Source organism: Acinonyx jubatus, chromosome A1 (assembly GCF_027475565.1).
Source record: "Acinonyx jubatus isolate Ajub_Pintada_27869175 chromosome A1, VMU_Ajub_asm_v1.0, whole genome shotgun sequence".
In the NCBI taxonomy this organism is placed as follows: domain Eukaryota; kingdom Metazoa; phylum Chordata; class Mammalia; order Carnivora; family Felidae; genus Acinonyx; species Acinonyx jubatus.
In genome coordinates this window covers 184,985,030-185,006,770 of record NC_069380.1, presented here as the reverse complement: position 1 = coordinate 185,006,770, position 21,741 = coordinate 184,985,030, and the positions used below count along the sequence as shown (strand labels likewise).

General features: G+C 38.9%; 1 protein-coding gene across 3 annotated transcripts in view; it reads right to left on the bottom strand.

The window, feature by feature from the left end:
- Positions 1-4,377: 4,377 nt before the first annotated feature.
- Positions 4,378-21,741, bottom strand: part of ATP10B (ATPase phospholipid transporting 10B (putative)) — a 330,927-nt gene continuing 313,563 nt past the window's right edge. For all 3 annotated transcript variants that reach the window (XM_053226788.1, XM_053226793.1, XM_053226801.1), the window contains 3 exons: positions 21,257-21,361; positions 11,992-12,179; positions 4,378-7,093 (listed from right to left, as the gene is read on the bottom strand). In XM_053226788.1, coding sequence (XP_053082763.1) covers positions 6,856-7,093; positions 11,992-12,179; positions 21,257-21,361 — 531 coding nt within the window. In that variant the 3' untranslated portion in view covers positions 4,378-6,855. The remainder of the gene's footprint in view (positions 7,094-11,991; positions 12,180-21,256; positions 21,362-21,741) is intronic.

The window sequence follows — 21,741 nt, the reverse complement described above, 5'->3', positions numbered from 1 at the left end:
TTTTATTTTCAACATAGAATGTATCTTCTAAATTACTGTCTTTCAGCCACCTGGGGCAAGCTCATGAGCTATCTGAGGATAGCAGAGGTGATTCTCATTCTCTGGCAAGTTCACCCTCTTATCTGGGCCTTGCATTGCCTCTTTGGTTCCTTGCTCTTTAAAAAGAGAAATGTTGTCTAGAAGCATAGCAAATGTTAAGCTGCCCTAGGTTCTTGTACTTCCCTCTTGAAAGAGAGCTCTCACTGCCCAACATACCGGTCTGTTACAAATGGGGAAAGCAATAGGATGTTTCTTTTAAACATTTGTTTTTGTAAAAGGGACAAAAGCATAATACAGTCCTTCCTTCCCTCTTTCTTTTCTTTTTCTTTTTTCCCCTCTCTTTTCTTTTCCTTCTTTCTTCAGAAAAAAAAAGGTGGGTTGTTTTGAAGGCAGAATCGGAGGCTCAGAAGCAGCAGTTGGTGGGGCTTCAGAATTCATTTCTGCCCCTGCAGATGGGAGAAGAGAATTTGGCTTACTGGTATAATCCCCTTCTTCAACCCTAGGCTGCCCATTGGCAAAGAGGGTGATATGAGGAGTTCTGGAAGGATTCCATGGTTAAACAGGTCTACCCTGACTCACCTGCCATGTGGCCTGATATTTTGAAAATTTTACTCCTTTTCATTAATATTCTGATGTTTAAATGTCCAATAAGCCCTGGAAAGGATTGCCAGTTAATCTCTGGCTGACAAGATAGTTGAAAAGCCCTCACTGAATGGTTAGGAGACCCCAATTCCAGTTTCAGTTCTAATTCTAAATTACCTGGTAATCCTTGGACTCATATCTGTTATCTGAGTTTTGTCATCTGCATCTGCAGGAATATCTTTCATTACATCTTGTGGGATAGAGGTTAGTTGGGGTAGGAAAAGCCTATAATGCTGGGGGAAAAACATTTTTCCTTAAAGTTCAGTTAAGTGTCTGGTCAGCCAGCTTCCCTTTGTTGAACTGGGTTTGAAGGCAGGCACTGAGGATAATGTCACCTCCCAGGTGGTCTTGGTTCTTGAGATGCCTGGGCTTCTCTTCCCTCAGGCCTGACCTCTGAGGGGCTGGCTTCTCTTGAAGACAGACTGAGAGGGCAAAAATGGTGGCAGTTTAATTTTTTTTAAGTTTATTTATTTTAAGAGAGAGCACAAGTGGAGGAGGGGCAGAGACAGAGAATCCCAAGCAGAAAATCCCCTGCACTGACAGCATGGGGACTGAAGCTGGGCTTGAATCTGTGAAACAGGAGATCATTGCATGAGCTGAAATCAAGAATCAGATGTGTACCTGACTGAGCTACCCAGGAGACCAGTGATAGTTTAAATATCAGCAGAGGAGGGGCTTAGGGGCTGTGATATGCATGGAAGGGGCTACTGGAGACTCAACTTGGTGCTTTATTTATAGAGAAAGCAGCTGTGTTTAAGGGGAGGTGGAGGTATTGATGGAGGTCCTAGGAGACTAAATCTGCTCTTCCCCACTCCTTAGACTCCTCAGCACCTTGAGTGAGCCTATGGCCTGTTTGATGGAAAGAGGTGTCCTAGCTCTGGTTTCCCTCATGACAGCTGGAGATAGTGGCTGTCCTGGACCTGCTTTAGGTATTTGCCGCTTACTATTCACTGAGGTGAAAAAGGCAACGAGGGACCTCAAAAAGGCTTAGGGGGTTCATTATCTTCTCAAATAGTGTTGCTCTTCTCCTGCCTGCTATACTCTGAGACCAGACCCCATCAATGAGTTTCTTCAACAGCAAGACTCACAACATTGTTGAACCCTGCCGTTTGCTAAGCAGTTGGAACATAGAGAACAATATTGCAGGGTCTCTCCCTCATGGGATCTTCCACCATGTGTGTGCATGACAGAGAATCAGACAGCTGCACAGATACTAAACTAAAGGCTTTGATTGCACAGGGGCATTCCTGCACTGTAATCTCCCCCAAATAGCTCTTAGAACCACAGAACGTTAGAACCAGTCCTGTTCCTACCTTGAGCATTTGAGAAAAACCAAAAGAACCTTAGTTTGAGGTTGAAACCTGGTGAAGGGATTTGTCCAGAGTCACAGTGGATACCACTGGCAGAGTGGACTTAAAATCTAGGCTCCCGGTTCCTGGCTCAGTTCTCTTCTGTCTTGTTTACCTTGCTCTAGCTACAGAAGAGTCCTCAGAAGCGGCAGCTCCTCCACTGATGCTAGGTGGCACCAGAACGCCTTTGAACAAAAAGGCTCTTGTCTCAGCTCCTGTCTGACAATGTCAGACAGATCCTCCTTGTGGGAGGCCTAAAGTTGGGATGGGCAAGATTCCTTCTGTAGTGCTCTCAAAAGGCCTACGTGCCCCAGCTCACAATCCCCATTCTTCTTTTTTTTTTAAGTTTGTTTATTTTTGAGAGAGAGAGAGAGAGAGAGAGTGCAAATGAGCAGGGAGGGGCAGAGAGGGAGAGAGAGAATCCCAAGTAGGCTCTGTGCTGTCAGAGCTCGACAAGGGGCTCTAACTTACTAACCGTGAGATCATGACCTGACACAAAACCAAGAGTCTGACGCTTAATCATTGAGCCACCCAGACACCCCATCCCCACCTTCCTTATCAGTAAAATCCTGCCTGGGTTAGAGGTAGGTGTGTGTGTGTGTGTGTGTGTTCTCTAATTTCCTGGGAGAATTTGCTCCTGTATGATTGATTTCTCCTAGGACTCTCAGTGCAGGATAGAAAGTTCTGGCTAGGTGATCAGAAGATATTTTAGGGATGTGCAGGCATGAGTTATAGCTCTTCTTAGCTATTAGTATTTTCTGAGAATTTTGTGTGGGTGCTCAATCCAGCTGAACATGGTGTGGTCTTTCTTCAGGTCACATTGCCAGTCTGTGACAGAGTTGTGGTGGAATTCTAGCTAACTAACTACTGAACTACCTTGCCTCTCAGGAGAATGGAAAAAACCAGACCCTCTGTCATCTGGTTCCTATCTGCCCCTTCAGTCCCATCTTGTAGTTGTGTAGCTTTGTGGCTAGGAGTATAGGCTCTGGTTTCAGACTCTTGAATGCTGCCTCCCCACTGGTTGTGAGACTGTCCTATTTATGTAACTTGACTTTACCTCAGTTTCTCCTTTTGTAATCGAATGTAATGTGATGGATTGCAAATGACCTCAAATTTCTTTGTAGATCCTATCATTAAAGGTAGAGGATATTTTCCCAACCCCTTGAAACTGGGCTGGCCTTATGATTTGTTTGATAGAATACAAATCAGCAGCACTGATGATGTGTGAGTTCTGAGCCTAGGTCTCAAGAGGCTTTGTAGATTATGTTCTCACTCCCAGAACATTGCTGACATGTGACACTGTTGGTTGATGATTTTAAGGATGGGAGATCCCAGCCATCCCACCTCAAATAGAATTGTGAGAACATAAGTAATTGTATTAGTCCACTAAATTTTGCGGGGAAGGGGAGTGGTTTGTTATGTCACAGAAACTAACTGAAATAGTAGAAAATAACAGTCCCTATCTCGGAGGGTTGCTTTGAGGTTTACATGATGATATGCACTTAGTCTAGTGTGTAGCACACAGTGAGCTAGTACAGTTGTTACTATAAGCATTATCACAGGGTCACTATCTCTTTTTTATTTGTGTTCTAGTCATGCTGACCTTTCCTTTTTTTTTTTCTCCTCCTCCTCCTTCTGTATACCAAACTTGTCCTTTTTAGGACTTTTGTAATTAATTCTCTCCATTTGGAATGGCCCGGTCTTATTTTCATGGTTGAAGTCTCCTCTCTTCCCGTCCATGGGAAGACCTTTTCCTGATCACCCTGGGAACCACCCCGTCCCTTCTTCTCCATTCTTCTTTCTCCTCATGGAGTACAATGATCCTATTTATTTACTTGCTTATTGCCTCTCTTCCATTTTAGGTTGTAAATTCCTTGAGGGGAGGAGATGGTCCTGTTTTGCTTCCTATTTTATCCTTGCTGCCTAATACGGTGCTGTGTATAGCAGGCACTCGATATTTTCTGAATGAGTGATTGAAAAGAGGCACCTGTATCAATCGGGAATTGAGCCTAGTGTCAGGATTCCAGCAAGAGGAGAGTAGCCAGGTTAGAGTTTCAGACAGAGGAGACTCTCTGTGCTGCTGCTTCTAATTCCTACAGCCATTTTGGTTTGTGTCACACTCTCATGTTGGATCAAATATGTTCCTGATAGTCTGTCTGACAAAGTGTGAGTTTAAGACTGAGTCTTAAGACTGAGTCTCTTAAACTCACAGCCCCTAGCACATCACAAGGCATCTAGTAGGGGCTTAACAGAAGTTTATTGGATAGATAAATGGATGGACAGATGACTAGAATAAATGAATGAGTGTGAAGAAGGATGGGTGAACAAATGAGATGGTGCCCAGAACTTCCAGCAATCGTGAAAAACAATATTTATTTCTTTTTTTCTAATAAAGAATAGCACATTTCCAGTCAACCAGTAAAAGTATAAAAATTACTAAATACAGTCATTAGCATAATGTTATAGGAAAAATTATAACCTTTTCCCCTAAATGGCATGTTGGGTGGTCACAGTTGCTTTGGTTTCAAAGGGGGGCAAGAGTAGGTAATAAGCTATCTCAGGTGGCCCAGGACTGAGGAAATTTTCAGTATAAAACTTGGAAAACCCCAGGCAAACTGGGATGGTTGGTCATGCAAGAAAGAGTACGACATCACAATGTTGGGTATGGCTTGGCATTTAGGTACAGTGGTCTGACATCTGCATGACTTTCCTATTACCTTGTTTCCTCTTAGCTCTGAAATAAAAATTCCTGTGTTATTGTTGAGGATGTTACAACTTTCAAAGGGTTTTCACGTCCCTTATGTAATTTTGACTTGATCCTTAGGCCAAGTCCAGGAGGTAGGGCAGTTCTAACCTAATTTGCAGGTGTGACATCTTGTTTCAAGGCTCCTGGCTCCTAGAGAGTACAGTAGCAATGACTCAATCCAGATTTCCCGAAGCCAGTGTTCTTTCCACTATTCTCTTCCTCTCTGAAACATCCCACCTGTCTCAATATGGCTTGCAGGAGTGGGCAGGAATCAAATGGGGGAAAGGGTGGACCTTGAGATCCAAGTTTTGGCTCAATCTTCTCATTTGGAACAATTCATATCATTACTGCTTTGCCTCTCTAACAATCTCCATGTAGGATTCTCCTGTTGGCCATTATTAGTAACATCATGTGGCACAGTCAGTAAAACAGATACAGCATACTGACTCCAGGATAATGCTTCAAATGGTCCCTCCAGTTAGGTTTGTTAGCAGAATGGTCAGTGGATGAGCTCAGTTTGCCATTTGCTAACTTGATTGTTGAGATCTTTTTGTTCATCTTTGCTGAAAAGTTACTCAAGTGTTAAGTCAACTTGTGTGTGCAGGGTGCTATGACTCTTAGGCTCAAAGACTTATCACAACATTGCATCCATCCCTAATATACAGGGATTTTGCTGAATATATAGGTACTATCCTAAAGAGGAGAGGGTTCAGTAGCCTTCTCTGGCTTATCTTAACAACTAGGGACAGGCTATACTTGCCCATAGTATACCTTAATTCTCTTGATAGCCTCTTAGAATTCTATCAGCCATTTTTAAAATTTCAATACTTTTTTGAGTTCTTTTACATTTTGGCACTTATAACTCTATGGATAAGAAGTTGTGTAATCCTTTTACCTCTACAGTGAGACTTACTCTGATTCTCCCTAAAATAACTGAAGCATGGGTCGGTGTCTTCCAGGTCTTTAAGGTGTAATTGTTTGGGCTCAGTGTTGCTGTCATACATACTATTCCGCGTGCAGATGTATTAAAGTCTACCAATCTTAGAGCTGAATGAGGATGTGTACTTGTATTTTAAAAATTAATAAATAGCTTTAAAAAAGAATACTGCTCCTATCCTCTTGGTACAGATTGTGGACATATGGTCTATTAGCTAAAGCTTGGGGTTTCCAGTGCACCCATTTGCTTTAGCATGTTCCTTCTGCCTCTTACACTAGCTGTGGACCTATAATTCTCAAAAGTCTTTGTGACACTGAGTTAAAATCTAGTTTTAATCTTTAGATATGGTTTTCTTTGGGTTAGAGACAAAAACAACCCAATTCTTGATGAATGAAAGAATTCATATACTCAAGAATTCATATACTCAAGATAAAGTACCTGTGTGTATGGGTTTCTTTTGAAACTTTAATTCTTGGCACAACAAGGTGATGTGTCTGGGCTTGACAAGCCCAGAAACTTCCATACCTTGAGAAATTGCCTGGGTAGATATATCTCTTAGAATATTGGAAAAGTATGGCCTAGTTGCATTGGCCACTGGCTATACTTATCTAAAGGGCCACAAGAATGTCTCTGGGCTAAAAAAAATTAAAACTCAATGCATGAGAAACATAGCTTCCTTATAAAAATTCTGTTTGCATGATCTGCTACCTGGCAGCAGGAGAAAGGTAGAGGGTGACTGGTTTCCAGTCTTTTTATGTCAAAGCCCTTGGGGCCAGCACTTTCTTCAAGGAAGTCAAACCTGGTCAGGAGAAAAGAACAAGAATGACACATCCTTTCCTCCATGAAAAGGAAGAGTCATGGGTTAATTAGGCCATTGATTGGGTGGTTTCCTCTGAGTTTATACAGATTTCTGCAGGCTATTCATATGGTCAGTGAACTCTGGGATCAGCGATGACTGCTCCTGCTTGAGGGCCAGTACTCAGCAATCTGTCCACTTGAGTAGGTTCCAGAAGCCATTGTCCTACTAGACCCAGAAGAAGGTATTCCCTGGATTAGAGTTTAGCTGAGGAGTCCTCTGGGCATGGGTCATCCCTCAGATGGTCTCTACTGCATTTCTCTCCATGCAGCACCCAGTCCTTCTTTCACTTGTACTTGGAAGGGCTAGAGCTCTTTGGGCTGTTGGCTCTGAAGTCCTGTTCTGGGACAGGTGGCACTGGATGGTGGGTATGCTGAGCCTCTTCAGGAATGGGGGCAGGCCTCTGTCTGTTTCTCCAACTCTGGATTTCTAGATCTCTTTTGTCCATGGGGAGTTTGTCGATTTTCTGAGCTTTTAAGATCAGAGACTTCCCATAAGTCCCTTGTAGAGATAGGAAAAAGTACCTGGTATGAAATAAAAGAATAAAGGCATGTTGATTTTTGTTGACTTCTTGAATTTCAGCATTGAAAAGGACCTTAGAATCTAACTCCCCACACAGGGCAAGATCCTCTTTGTTACACTCCTGTTGGCTATCAAATCTATGTCTATGCATCTCTGGAATTGGGGAGTTCAACAATAACAAAATATAATAGCTAACATTTATTATCTACCAGGGCTATCCTAAGCGATTTAGGCGTTAACTTACTTCATTCTTCCAACAATCCCATGAAGTTGTACTTTCGTTTCTCTGTATGTACAGATGAGGAAACTGAGGCACCAAGAGATTAATGATTTGTCCAGGGGAGCCACACAGTGATGGAGTGGTGATCAGAACCAAGCACTCTGGATCCCAAGGCTTTTATCCACCATGTACAAGGTGGTGCATTCTATTTCTGGGCAATTCTAAATCAGGAAAATGTACTTCCTTTGTAATGTCAATGCTTTGTCTAACTTATTAATGTTTAAGTAGTTTCTAAATACATGTTCTTTCCCTGAATCTGTGGGTTGACTTGACAGCATCACTATATTATCACTATTTGCTAGATGAAGAAACTGAGTCCCTAAGTGATAAGAAGGGTTTCCCAAGATTTCCAGAGAAGTTAATTGACCTCCCTGAATGGTTAACTCAGGTGTTTCTTTCCCCCTGCCAAGTTGAAGGTAGTGGACTCTGGATTTGGGAGTCTCCATCTGTGTTTAGAATCTAAGTTTAGAGAAAAAAGGAATGAGAAGGTGAATAAAACCATGTGGTATATGGAGAAAAAATCACACCATTACATCATTTTGTGATATTGGGCAGTTCATGTTCCCTCTTTTGGTGTCAGTTTCTTAACCTAAAGTGTAATTCAGTTGCTCAGGATACCTGTGATCTTTTCCAAAAATAATCCTTTAAAAGTTTTTATTTCTAAAGCCTTATAGAAAGACTCCATCCCTCCACTATTGACTAAAAACTTAAGGGTGACATTACAGTGGCCAAAGGGTTTCTGAAGACAACAGTAGTTTCCATGGAATCAGATAAACTTTCCCTCATTCTTTCTCTTCTCACCCAGTGAGGCAGTACTGGTGACCATATACATGTTTCAGGAAATACTAACTTTCTTGCTTGGAAATTTGAATTTTCTCAGTTTAAGCCTTTCCTCCAAGCTATCACTTTCCTTCTTCCAGCCATTTATTTAACAAATATTTGTAGAGTCCCTACAATGGGCCAGGCCCCAAGGGATTAAAGTGTGAACAAGACAAGGTTCTTGCTCTCATGTAGCACGTAAGTAGACTTCTAAATGCAGAGAGCACAGAGAGTGTCAAACACCTGATCTAGTTTGAGAGACCTTCCTTGAGAAGGAAACATTTGAGGACTGAGAGATGCATAGGAGGTAGCCAGGCAAAGAGGGGGTGAGAGAACAAAATCCTGAGCATGATGGCTGAAGTATGGATAGTGAGGACAGAGTGTGGAAATATGACACAGAAGGTGTTGGTAAGGCCAGAGCAGGCAAGGTCTGGGGGCCATATCTTGGTTTTTGTGCTTTATTGTGATGACCTTGGGAAGCCCTTGGGAGGGACATACACGGATGACACGATTACACTTTGACACAATAATAATAGGTTAGAGCAAACCCAATAGGAGACTACTGAAGTAATCTGGGGTAAAAAGATTAGAAATAGAGCAGATGGATATGAGAAATAGGTACAAGACAAAACTGTCAGGTCTTGGTGACAAGCCAGATATGAGGTGGTGAGTGGTATCAAGGATAACTCCCAGGGGTCTGTCCTCGTCCTGTGTGGGTAGCATTTGAGAGAACTCTGGAGGAGACCCAAGTTTCTTTGATGGTGGTGCTGACAGAGGATGGATTATGAATTAAATTATAGAGGTCTCTCAGTTTCCTCAGACCTAACATGCCTAGTGGAGGTGATGATTGGTATCTAGAAAGATGTATCTAGAATTCAGAAGAGAGGTCTGGACTGGGAATTTATATTGGAGATTTGTCTGTTAAAAATGATATTTAACTTCACAATAGTGGTTGCTATGTATATGGTGAGAACATAAAGTCAGAAGACAGAAGAACCCAAGACTAAGACTAGACATCAACTATGTCAAGGACATGAAGCAGCAAGGAAAATAAAGGAGAAGTAGGAGAAAGATGAAGAGAATGTTGTGTGATTTAAGCCAAGGAAAGAGTGTTCAAGGACTGTTATCCTCTCTTGTAGCTAATTAAGATACTGCTTTGTGTTGTAAAGTTAGTGTGTTATTTCTTTTGTCTTATCTGTAAAATAATTTACATATTCCTAGTTTAAGAGACTCAGTACAGTTCTTTAATATTGCTTGAATTAATTAGACCAAGATAAGTGAGGCCGCAGCTAGTGGGCTAATTATCACAAGCTTGGTGAGTGAGATCAATCTCCATTATGATAAATATAGCTTATAACTTCAAGTGAACAAATAGTTTTCTGTGGTGAACATTCGATTATGTAGATTTCTTTAAGAAACATTTATTGTTCCAAAGTTATAAGTCCACAGTCCTTGGAACTATTAAAATAATTGTTTCCCTATCAGAGGAAACCTCTGCCTTTCTTAGTAAACAACATTAAACAGAAATACAACTTTATGATGATAATAAAGAATAGCAAAGATTTAACTTCTGTGTTATTGGTAACTAGCAAGTAAATATTTTCCAGCTTTCCCCTAATTTGTCCCTCATCTGTTTTAACAATCTATAACACTGAAGGTTCATCTTGTCAACAGTCTTCATTCTTTTCAAGGATCATCATCAAACTGGTTGCTGTTGGCTCTAAGTGTTTTCTAGCCAAGGGTAAGCAAAGAATGTATGATAATTTTCTTTCCATATCCTAAATCTGATACAGAACAGGGAGCTCAGTCCTTGGGTAATGGTGATCATAACTGTGTGTAACCCAAAAGCGTGGACAAAAAATCCATATATTTGATGCTTTTTTTCCAATGAGAGCACAATCTTCTTTGTCTCCCCCAAGGGTTTGGGCTGAAGAAGGTGTGGGGTGGGCAATATTTCCTCTGAGGTTTGTACTTGTTCTTAATTGCTTCCTGCTCTTCACTCAGGGCCCTCTACCAATACTAGTCACTTTCACCTGTATTATGGTCACAGTTGTGTCTGAATCATATACTGAGTTGCAGGTTTCTTGAGAACAAGGGCTCTGTTTTATTCACCTTTCTGTTCTTCTAACATCTATTGCTCATTTATCTCAGAGTGCAGCATATGTGATGGGAACCGTGCTAAATGCTGGTTATATAATAGTAAGAAGGATACCTTCTATCCAGGAGTTTATTGGTCAGACAGAGACAGACAACAAATGGCTGAAGGCAGTGACAGGGTTACACCAAGGTGATGGGAACACATAGGAGAGGGGGATGTATTTCCAGGTAGGAAGGTAGGCAAAGTCACAGAAGGGTTGGAATTGATGCCTGAAATGATGTCAGAGAATGAGGAGGTTTGGTAATAGGAAGTATATTCCAAGTAGAAGAAATTGCATGAATAAGGGCAGGAAGGTGAGAAGGCATGGGCCTTCAGGGGAGCACAGGAAGCCTGGTGGTGTTGAATCCAAACTTTGAAGCAGGGAGGTGGGAGAGGACTGATGCTGCAGACACCAGCAAGGGACAAGGAGGGAGGCATTGCATAGAGCATACTTAGAACTCAACTGGTATTTATGTTTGCCATCTAGGTATCTTCAGCCTTTATGCATCAGAGGTCAAGGCTCTGAGTTGGCTTAGGACAAGGTAATGGAAACCAACCTAGGTTAAGCAAGGTGCCACATTTATTAAAGGAAGTAAGGTCTGCTATAGTTCTCTAATTTTGGATTAGAAAAAGTTCTGTGCAGTGTTGAGATAGTCTGTTTACTATAGCTTATAATGGTAGGGAGGCTGAATTTTGATGTTTAGAGTGGAAAGATCTTAAGAATGGAGAGGGGCTAAGTCTTGCCCATGGGGTACATCATTGTAAAGTTCACTGACTGCTCTGACTAGAGTGTGGGCTGCAGAATAGAACACTGGCCATTGAATTGGGAGAATCCAGCTCCCACTGTTATGTGTGGTGGACTTGTGGACACATTATGTTCTTTCTTGGGACTTAGCTGTCCCATGAGCAAGTGGGACTAGAACCATAGCTCTGTTTAACTTCTAGGTGATGGCAAAAGCAAAATGAAGTGCTAGGTAGCATGTGGCAAGAGTGAGCTTCAAGGAAATATAAGGTATTATTGTTGCTGTTTTTCTGGATAAGGCAAATGCAGAAGTTTTAGGCTAGAAATGTTAGAAATAGTCCCTGGACATAAATGATTTATTTGGCTAATACAGGTTGTGGCTGTGTGTGTGTTAAACAAATTTGAGTAACATTAAAAAGTTGGCTATTTCATGCAAAATTTGGATTTATGAAAAAAAAAAATCTAAAGCTCTGGAATGCTAAGACTTGATCTTTCCTGGTGGCAATGATAGGGTGAAGCTGAGAAGGTCTTTTTCCCCACGTCTGTACTTCACCTGGTTTGTTGCAGTTGCTTGTCTGTCCCTGTAGATATTTGAGTATGAGACTCCTTGGCTAGTAAATAAATGATCCCTTATGTACAACAAAATTTGTAAGGCAGGAGGGCAGGAATTATTACTCATTTTACATATACCACAACTGAGGCTAAGCCAGTTGGGGACTTTGCTACTCTGTGGCCGACCTTGGACCACACTCTGTGTTATTTGCTTTTTAGTTTATTGGTCTCTCTGTCCTAGTACCCTGTCTTTGAAACTGTAGTCTCAAGGTTCCTATCAGGAATCAAACTCCTGACTCTTGGATTATGAAAATGGCTTAATAAGTGGGCATTGGTAGTTCTATGAAGACGACAGACCCTGTGCTCAAACCTTGGCAGAAGAGCTGTGACTGGTGTGACGAAGCAGATGAGGTAGAAAGTGGGGTCTGAGAGCTGGCTTTCCATCACCCAATAGGGATTGGTGGGACTGTTGCAGTTGATGCAGATGGCATTGTAAACAAGGGACACCACAAAGTACATCAGGAAGCTGCCTGCCAGAACAAGTCCATGGATAATGGTCTGTGGAAGGAAAGGAGAAGTAAACACTGTTAAAAGTATAGCTTAGATCGGGAGGCAGTACAGTCATGGCAGTTGGCTAACTTTGTTGTAAACATTTTTTGGGGGGAGATAAAAAATTAAAAAAAACCATGCAGCTTAATGGATCATTATAAAGTGAACACCCATGTTGCTATAATCCAGAATTTGAACACACCTACCCAAAGAACCCTGAAAGATTCTGTCTCACCCTTGACTTTGGTGATAATTTCCAAGCCATCCTTTGTAGTTTCACTGCCTATCTACTGTTTTCTAAATGTTAGGTAAATAGAATCCTATTTGGTGTGATGAACCCATTTTTTTCACATGTGGCTGCAGTTTATTATTTTCAAAGCAGACTTGAATCAGACTTGATCAGACTGTTGTCTGATCTTTTTCTGTTTTGTGTTTCTTTCCCCATTCTTATCCTCTTTTAAACTTACTATTTTGTACAATTTCATTTTCTCCCTTTACTGGTTTGAAAGTTATACACTCCCTTTCTATTCTTTCAGTGATTACTCAATAAATGATAATAAGCAATCTTAAATTACTACAGTCTAAAATATGTAACTACTTTTCCCTCCTCCTGAATTATACAAGGACTTTAGAGCACTTTAACTCTCAAGCTCTCTCCTGACTTATTGCTACTGCATTTTTTTCCGATTTTTTAAAAAAAATTCAAGTTAGTTAACATACAATGTTGTCCTGGTTTTAGGAGTAGAACCCAGTGATTCATCTGTTACATATGACACCCAGCGCTCATCCCAAGAAGTGCCCTCCTTAATGCCCATCACCCATTTAGCCCATCCCCACACCACTTCCCCTCCAGCAATCCTGTTTGTTCCTTGTATTTAAGCGTCTCTAATGGTTTGCCTCCTTATAGTTGAATATTGTCAATATTCATTAAAATTCAGTTACATGTTGACTACTGTTTATGACTTCATTCCTTCTTGCATCTTGGACCATCCATCTGAGATTTTTTTCCTTTTGCTTTGTACCTCCTTTAGAATTGCCTTTAGTGGGAATCTGCTGGTGATCTATTCTGATGTTTTATTTCATTCTCATACTTGAAGGATATTTTTGACAGATAACAGAATTCTTGTTTAGCAGTTCTTTTTTTCTTTGCATATTTAAAATAGCATTCCATTGTCTTTTGGCTTATGTTTTTGCTACTGAGATGTCTGTTACTTTTGTTTCTAAGAATGAAATCTTTATGTCTTAAGATCTGGCTATTTTTATGGTTTTTGTCTTTAGTATTCTATAGTTTCTTTATGGTAAGTATGTGTTTCTTTTATCTTGGGTTTTGTTGAACTTGAATTTGTGGATAGATGTTTTTCATTTTTGCAAAATTCTTAAGTAACCATCTTTTTTTGTGTGTGTTTTACATTTTATTTATTTATTTTTTTAATATATGAAATTTAGTAACCATCTTTTAAACTTACTGCCTATCTCATTTTCTCTCTCCTTTCCTTAGACTCTGATCAAATGTATGTAGACCTTTTCAGATGCCACACTATCCTCTATACATTTTGTACCTTTTCCATATTTTTCTTCTGTTTTATATTTTGCATAATTTCTCTTGACAAATTCAATAAATCTCCCTTTCAATTTTTTTCTGATTTTTTGTTAAGCCAGCCACTGTATTTTATTTCTAAATGTTTTATTTGGTTTCTTTTTAAATTTGCTAGGTTGCTTTATATAGTTTACCAATCCTTGCAGATATTTTAAAGCTTATTCTTTACTTCTTTAAACATAGTAAACATAATTTTCTATAATATATATCTGATAATACCAACATCTGAAATATATTTTTTTTCTTTAATTTATTTATTTTGGGAGAGAGAGTGCATAAGCAGTGGAGTAGCCTAAGCAGGTTCCGATCTGTGTAGAGCCCAATGTGGGGCTCTATCTCATGAACTTTGAGATCATGACCTAAGTTGAAATCAAGAGTCAGCTGCTTAACTGAATGAGCCATCCAGGTGCCCCTGATGGTTGTTTTTTTTTGATCCTCACCAATTGGTTTTTGTTTTCTTTGAGAGTTGGTTACTTTGGATTATGTGATGCTCATTGCCCTTAAAGTTGCTAGGAACAGTTTGAGGCATAGGATGAGATACCTTTCTCTAGAGAGGGTGTATGTGTTTGTTTTGCAATGTCCTTGGCAACTGTCAGTCTTGAATTCACTTTAAACTGAATTCATATGTCAAAATTTGGCTCAACGAAGTACTAGAAACTTGGGCTGCAAATATGTCTGAGGCCAACCCATGGTTCTTTTCCTAGGACAGTTCTTTTTTACAGATTCTCCAAGCCCTGTTCACAATGAGAATGATTCCTACAGTACCTGCTGGGGAGATTGAATAGGTAGGTCCATTTTTTGGGTGTACCGTTACCCTGAGGTATAGCTTTGGGGTCCTAATTTATTTATTTTTAAGAATTAAACATTTATTTGCCTTCTAAAAAGATGGAAGCAATAAATCATAAAAACTTCTTTGAAAAAAAGTCTTTGAAAATAACTTTTCATGGCTTCCAGGGGAAGAAAATCCATCACCTGGTTAGCATCAGGTGGTATCAGTAGTTGATTGATGTTTTTCTTTTTCTTTTCTCTCTTTTTTAAAAATTTACATCCAAGTTAGTTAGCATATAGTGCAACGATGATGTCAGGAGTAGATTCCTTAATTCCCCTTACCCATTTAGCCCATCTCCCCTCCCACAACCCCTCCAGTAACCCTGTGTGTTCTCCATATTTAAGAATCTCTTGTCTCTCCCCTCCCCCATTTTTATATTATTTTTGCTTCCCTTCTCTTATGTTCATCTGTTTTGTATCTTTTTCTTTTTAACTTAATTTTTTATTTTTAAAAATTTACATCCAAATTAGTTAGCATATAGTGCAACAATGATTTCAGGAGTAGATTCCTTAGTGCCCCTTACCCATTTAGCCCATCCCCCCTCCCACAACCTTTCTGTTAACCCTCAGTTTGTTCTCCATATTTATGAGTCTCCTCTGTTTTGTCCTCCTCCCTGTTTTTATATTATTTTTGTTTCCCTTCCCTTATGTTCATCTGTTTTGTCTCTTAAAGTCCTCATATGAGTGAAGTCATATGATTTTTGTCTTTCTCTGACTAATTTCACTTAGCATAATACCCTCTAGTTCCATCCATGTAGTTGCAAATGGCAAGATTTCATTCTTTTTAATTGCCGAGTAATTCTCCTTTGGATATGTATGTACCACATCTTCTTTATCCATTCATCCATCGATGGACATTTGGGCTCTTTTCATACTTTGGCTATTGTTGATAGTGCTGCTATAAACATTGGGGTGCATGTGCCCGTTTGAAACAGCATACCTGTGTCCCATGGATAAATGCCTAGTAGTGCAATTGCTGGGTCGTAGGGTAGTTCTATTTTTAATTTTTTGAGGAGCCTCCATACTGTTTTCCAGAGTGCTACACCAGTTTGCTTTCTTTGGGGGGTCCTAATTTAATGTGGGCTCTTATTAGACTCTTGCCTTGGGTGGCTGGGTTTGATTTCTGAACTTTTTGCTCAGTCAAGGTGCCAGAAACAAAGTTCTTTTTGAGCAGGGTTGCAAATACCCTCAAGGAAACAGGATTTGGGTCTTTGTCTAGAATCCCCCCTTCTCAAAGGTTTTTGTTACTATCCTGTTAGCTTTTTTATGATTTTGAAGAGCTTTTTTTTAATTATTCATTTTTAGTTTTCAGTAGGAGAGATGATCTGAATAATCCAGCCCCTGTTCATGAAGAAGAAAGCAGTTAGCTATTTTTTGTTGTTGTTATTTAGTTAGTTTTGTTAGGTAGCAGTTAGCTGCTTTGGTGGGAACTGTGGAAACTGACAGTTATTCAAATTCATGTTTGATTTCTATCTTGGAAAACAAAGAGACTGTCCTTCTGCTTCAGGTACTTTCAAAAGAGAAATGCGTTTTTTCATAATGATTCCAATAGCTGACACCTTTGCCAAGAGCACTGGAAATTGCCACTAACCACTGGGTTAGCTAGTCTAGAGATGCATTAGGTGAGTTAATAATGCTGAATGGTGAGTGAAAGGAACAGGTACCCTCTTTGAAAGCAGCCAGATGCAGTGCTGTGAGAAAGTGGGCTGAGTGACCAGTTAGGATATAGAATCTTTAGTCTCATCATCCATATGATATATGGTTGAGGACTGCTTATGCATTTCAAGGCATTTTGAAAAGTTAAAAGAGAGTAGAATTCTTCTTGGGAAATATCTTGGGCTAGTTTTTTAAAAAATGGAATTAAATTGTGAAATACTTCAAGCATACAGATAGTACACCTCATATAGCCAGCACCTAGCTTTATCAATTTTAACTTTGTCATATTTGCCTCCAATTTTTATTAAAAAATTAAGTTTAACATATACAATTAAAGCACCCATAATACCCCGCAAATGTTTTCTCTTTAGTCTAGAACATAAATTCAGTGTTCTCATCACTCTCATACACATTTTATACCTACATGTTTATGAATACTTTTTTACTTTATCATGTACATGTATCCTTCAACTTTTTTTTCCACTAGACCTTATCCTTTTGGAGTTTCATCCATGTTGATAGATATGGCTTTAGTTAGTTATTTTACCTGTTCTATTTTATGAATATGCCACAATTTTCCTATTGATGAACACTTATGCTTTTTCTTTTCTTCTTTTTTTTCTATTAAGAATGATTAATTCTTGAACATGTTTCTGTATATACACATGCAAGAGTAATTTTCAGAATGCATCATACTTATAAGTGGAATTGTGTCATAGCAGATGAGTACTTAAACTCCCCCAGCTATTTTCAAATTGCTCTCCAGAGTGATGGCATTAGCTTATATTTTGTAGTCTACTACCAGGATATAAAAGTTCCTTGGTCGGGACTTATTATCTTTAACACACTGCTGAGTCGATTTGCCATTCACTTAAAATGTTTATTTATTTTGAGAGAGAGAGAGAACTCCAGCAGGGGAGGGGCAGGGAGAGAGGGAGAAAGAATTCCAAGCAGGCTCTGTGCTGTGAGCACAGAGCCCAATGCAGGGTTTCATCTCAAGAACTGAGAGATCATGACCTGGGTCCAAATCAAGAGGGGGACACTTAACAGACTGAGCCACCCAGGCACCCTGCCAATAATTTATTTAGAAGTTTTATATCTCTGTTTGTTATGGTCTATGATTTTCTTTCCTTGTGACCTATGCTTATTTCGGTATCAGGATTATTTTAGCTAATTTCTGTAATGGTGACTGGTTTATTCAGGTTTGCTGACTGACCTCGGTTATGTTTTGGTAAATTTTAAAGAAATTATCAACTTGTTTTAAATTTTCAAAAAATATTAAATGATTATAGCTATGTTTATCAGTCTTTTTCATCTTATTTTTGTGGTCTTTGTGTATGTCTGTGTGTGTGTGTGTGTCTTCTCCTGGATCAGTTTTGCCAGAGATTAGTTTTAATTAAAATTCCCGTTTGGGGGTTCCTGGGTGGCTATCAGCATGGAGCCTGCTTGGGATTCTCTCTCTCTCTCACAATAAATAAACAAACTTGAAAATAAAATTCCAGTTAGTTCACATACAGTGTACTATTAGTTTCAGGTGTACAATATAGTGATTCAACACTTCCATATAACACCCTGTACTCATCACAAGTGCAATCCTTAATCCTCATCACCTATTTAACTCATCCCTCCACCCACCTCCCCTCTGGTAACCCTCTATTTGTTCTCTATAGCTAAGAGTTTGTTTCTTGGTTTGCCTCTCTCTCTTTTTGCCTTTGCTTGTTTATTTTATTTCTTAAATTCCACATGAGTCAAACCATATGGTATTTTTCTTACTTCACTTAGCATAATACTCTCTAGCTCCATCCATATCATTGCAAATGGCAAGATTTTATTCTTTTTTATGGCTGAGTAACACAGATTAGTTTTTATTAGGGTTTTGAGGAACTCCATTATTGGTCTTACTGATCCTTTCAATTGTTTCCTTGATTTTTCTCTTTAGGTTCCTTGAATTGAATTCTTTTTTTTTTAAATAATAAAAGCATTAGATGCATCCCATAAGTTTGCATATATGGTACTTTTATAGGCATTTAGCAATAATTTCCATCATGATATATGCTGGACCTTGTGAATTATTTAGAAGTACATTTTGAAATTTCCAAGTATGTTAAGTTTGTTTGGCTCTCTTTTTATTGCTCATTTTTAATCTAAATGTGTTGTCAGAAAATCTGATGTTTATGATTCTTTCAAATTCCTTTGTGAGAATTTGGTCTTTTAATTTTTGGTATATCATCTGTGTTTGAAAAGATACATGTTTGGTATTTGGAACAGGATTTTATATATCTAACTACATTAGATCAAATGTGATAATTTATTCAAGGCTTCTATATTGTTTTTGTTTGATCCATTTCTGATAGAATTATATATAAATATCACAGTTCTCACAGTATAATTGTGAATTTGTCTATTTCCCCTTATTTTGCTGGACAAAAATATCCAATCTGATAATTTTTGGTTTTAAAGGTGAATTAAATCTATTTACATTATTATGGGTATTGATATATTTGGGTTTCTCTTGAACATCTTGTGTTTTATTTTGGGGGGCAATCATTTTTCTTTGCTCTTAATTTTTTTTATCTTTCCTACATCCTGCAGAATTGATAGTTTTCTATTTTCCTCTTATTTATTTCCATTCCTTTATGGTTATCCTTAAGTTTTTAAGCTACATTTTCAAGTATTAAGATACCTTACATCTTTAGACACACTAAATAGGAACTTTTATGGAAAAATTGATAGTTAAATGCCTATTCTATCTTCCTCCCATCAATGACAAAGGCTGTAGCATAAATTGTCTATTGAATAGCTCTTTCTTACCGTTATGTTGTTTCTTACAGTTTTAGCTTTCATGTTCTTGCAGAAGTATGTTTCTACTTTTGTTTCAGTATCTGAAAATGTCATTTATTTTGCCCTGGTCTTATGTGATGTGCAACTCTTTATTTCCCCTCAGGTCTTTGAAGATGATTACTCCACTGTTTTCTAGCTTCTATTGTTTGTCAGTTTAACTGCTATTCCTTTTCAAGTAAGTTGTCCATAGTCTTTGGTAGACTTTAAGATCGTCTCTTGTACATTGTATAGTTTCGCTATGATATATCCAGATTTATATTAATTTTCTTTTTCAATGATTATCTTTTCAGATATTGCTTCTCTACCATTCTTCTTCTAGCCATTATTCCTTTGAATTACTTTTTTCATATTTGTGTGGCATTCCAGATGAGTTCCTAGTAATATCTTCCAATTTGGTAGTTTACTCCTTGCCAGTGTCTGATCTAGAGTGGATCCCATGAATTGAATTTTTAATTTCAATGACAAAATTTTCATTTTGAAGAGTTCTAAATGTTTCCCTAGCTTGCTTCAGTTCCCAGGATTAAAGTTGTCTCTTTGATTCTTAACCATCTTCCTCATGGCTTCTGATAAAACTGGAATTCCAAATAGCATGTCAACTTTTCTTCAGCTTGCTTTCTTGAGTGGGGAATTTCAGCCCAGACCCTGGACCTAGCAGTAAACAGGGCTCCAGTCTTTCTTAACCCATAGGAACAAGACTCTCCTCTGCCACAGTTTCCTGTCCTGGATTCCAGAAAGCCTTCAGTTTGGGCCAGCCCAGTACCTCTTCCTCCCCTGTCCCACTGTTTTTCAGTCTCTCCTCATGCTGGTGCTTCTTGAGGAAATTTATCCTGTACTTGGCTCTGCTATACATTTTTTGGGTTTATCACTTTATTCTATTCATCTTTGGCATGAATTGGAACAGAGGGGGTCTGTGATCTGAAGTTTCCTTGGGTGGCTCTTACTAGCTACTGCACATCATGTCAGGGGCTGATCTGGTTTAGTTAAAATCCATTATATCACAATATATGTATGTCAAGTGATTATCCTGTACACCTTAAACTTATACAGTGCTATATAAGTCAGTTATACCTCAGTAAGACTGACACTGACCCCCCTCCCCCCCCACCAACAAAGGTCTCTAGGAGGTTAAATGAGATAATACACTAAAAATCATATAAATAGGTACCTGATAAATAATTTTAAGCTCTTTGTTGTTATTACCATTGTTTAGAAGAATTTAATAAGAAAGCTGGCATTGCCATTTTTAGATACTGAAATGTGATATTTAGACATGCTTGTGATGTGCTTGCCCTGAAATTAAATGGAAAGAATAGACCTCCCTAACACAGCCTCAAGTATAGTCAGGCTACCATTTTCCTCATCTCTGAAACATCCTTGATTTTTTAAATCAAAAATACAGATTTGAAGGGGTACATGCACCCTAATGTTTCTAGCAGCATTATCAACAATAGCCAAACTATGTAAAGAACCCAAGCATCCATTTACTGATGGGTGGATAAAGATGTGGTGTATATATACATACACACAATGGAATATTACTCAGCCATAAAAAGAATAAAATCTTGCCATTTGCAATAACATGGATGGAGCTAGAGTGTATTATGCTAAGTGAAATAAGTCGGTAAGAAAAAGACAGATATTATATGATTTCACTCATATGTGGAATTTAGGAAACAAAGCAGATGAACATATGGGAAGGGGAAAAAAAAAGGGAAGCAAACCATAACGAAGTCTCAACTATAGAGAACAAACCGAGGATTGATGGAGGGAGGTCGGTCAGAGGATGTGTTAAATGGGTGATGGGCATTAAGGAGTGCACTTGTTGTAAATGAGTACTGGGTATTATATGTAAGTGATGAATCACTAAATTCTACTCCTGAAACCAACATTACACTGTATGTTAACTAACTAGAATTTATATAAAAATTTGGAAAATAAATTCTATTTTTGCAAAAAATTGTCTCATTGTTTTATAGGTCTTAGTTTTATCATTCTGGATAGATAATAAGCAAGTTGAGGATGGGGACTTTATCTTTTATACCTCCCTCATTCCTGTACAAATGGGACACAGGGTAGGAGTTCAGCAGTTAGTTTTTGATTGGATCAATGATACAGAGTAAAATGAATGAAAATTTTCAGGTCAAAGGGGCTCTTGGGTGCTTACCCAGGTCTTCATTTCCATTGCCTGGTGCAAGAGAATTGTGGCAAGGGAGATGGTGTTGATGGGTGTCCCAAAGGTAAAGACATCAATATCAGAGTCTTTGTAGGTCTGCAGAGGAGGAAAAAACAGGCATTGTCAGATGTATCCTTGGATTCAAGGCCTTGGTTTTGACACAGTGATGATAAAGCATCAGTGAAGGCAGGTATCATGGGAGGGGAAGGAATGGGAAGATACTCAGCTGCCATCCCTGGGGAACTGACCCAAGGAACAGACAAGATGAGGAGTGAGTTAATATGGTTAAATTCTTTGGAAACATATTTGTAGCAGAAGCCATGATGGGTATTCCAGAACATTGCAGAATGGGTGAACAAGAAATTTATTGAGCAACCAGCAGGCACAATGCCAACTGCTGAAGATGCTTCTGTGTACCTTCAAGGAGTCTATAGTCTACTAGGCAGGGAAAATGTAGTACAATTTAAGGTAGCAAA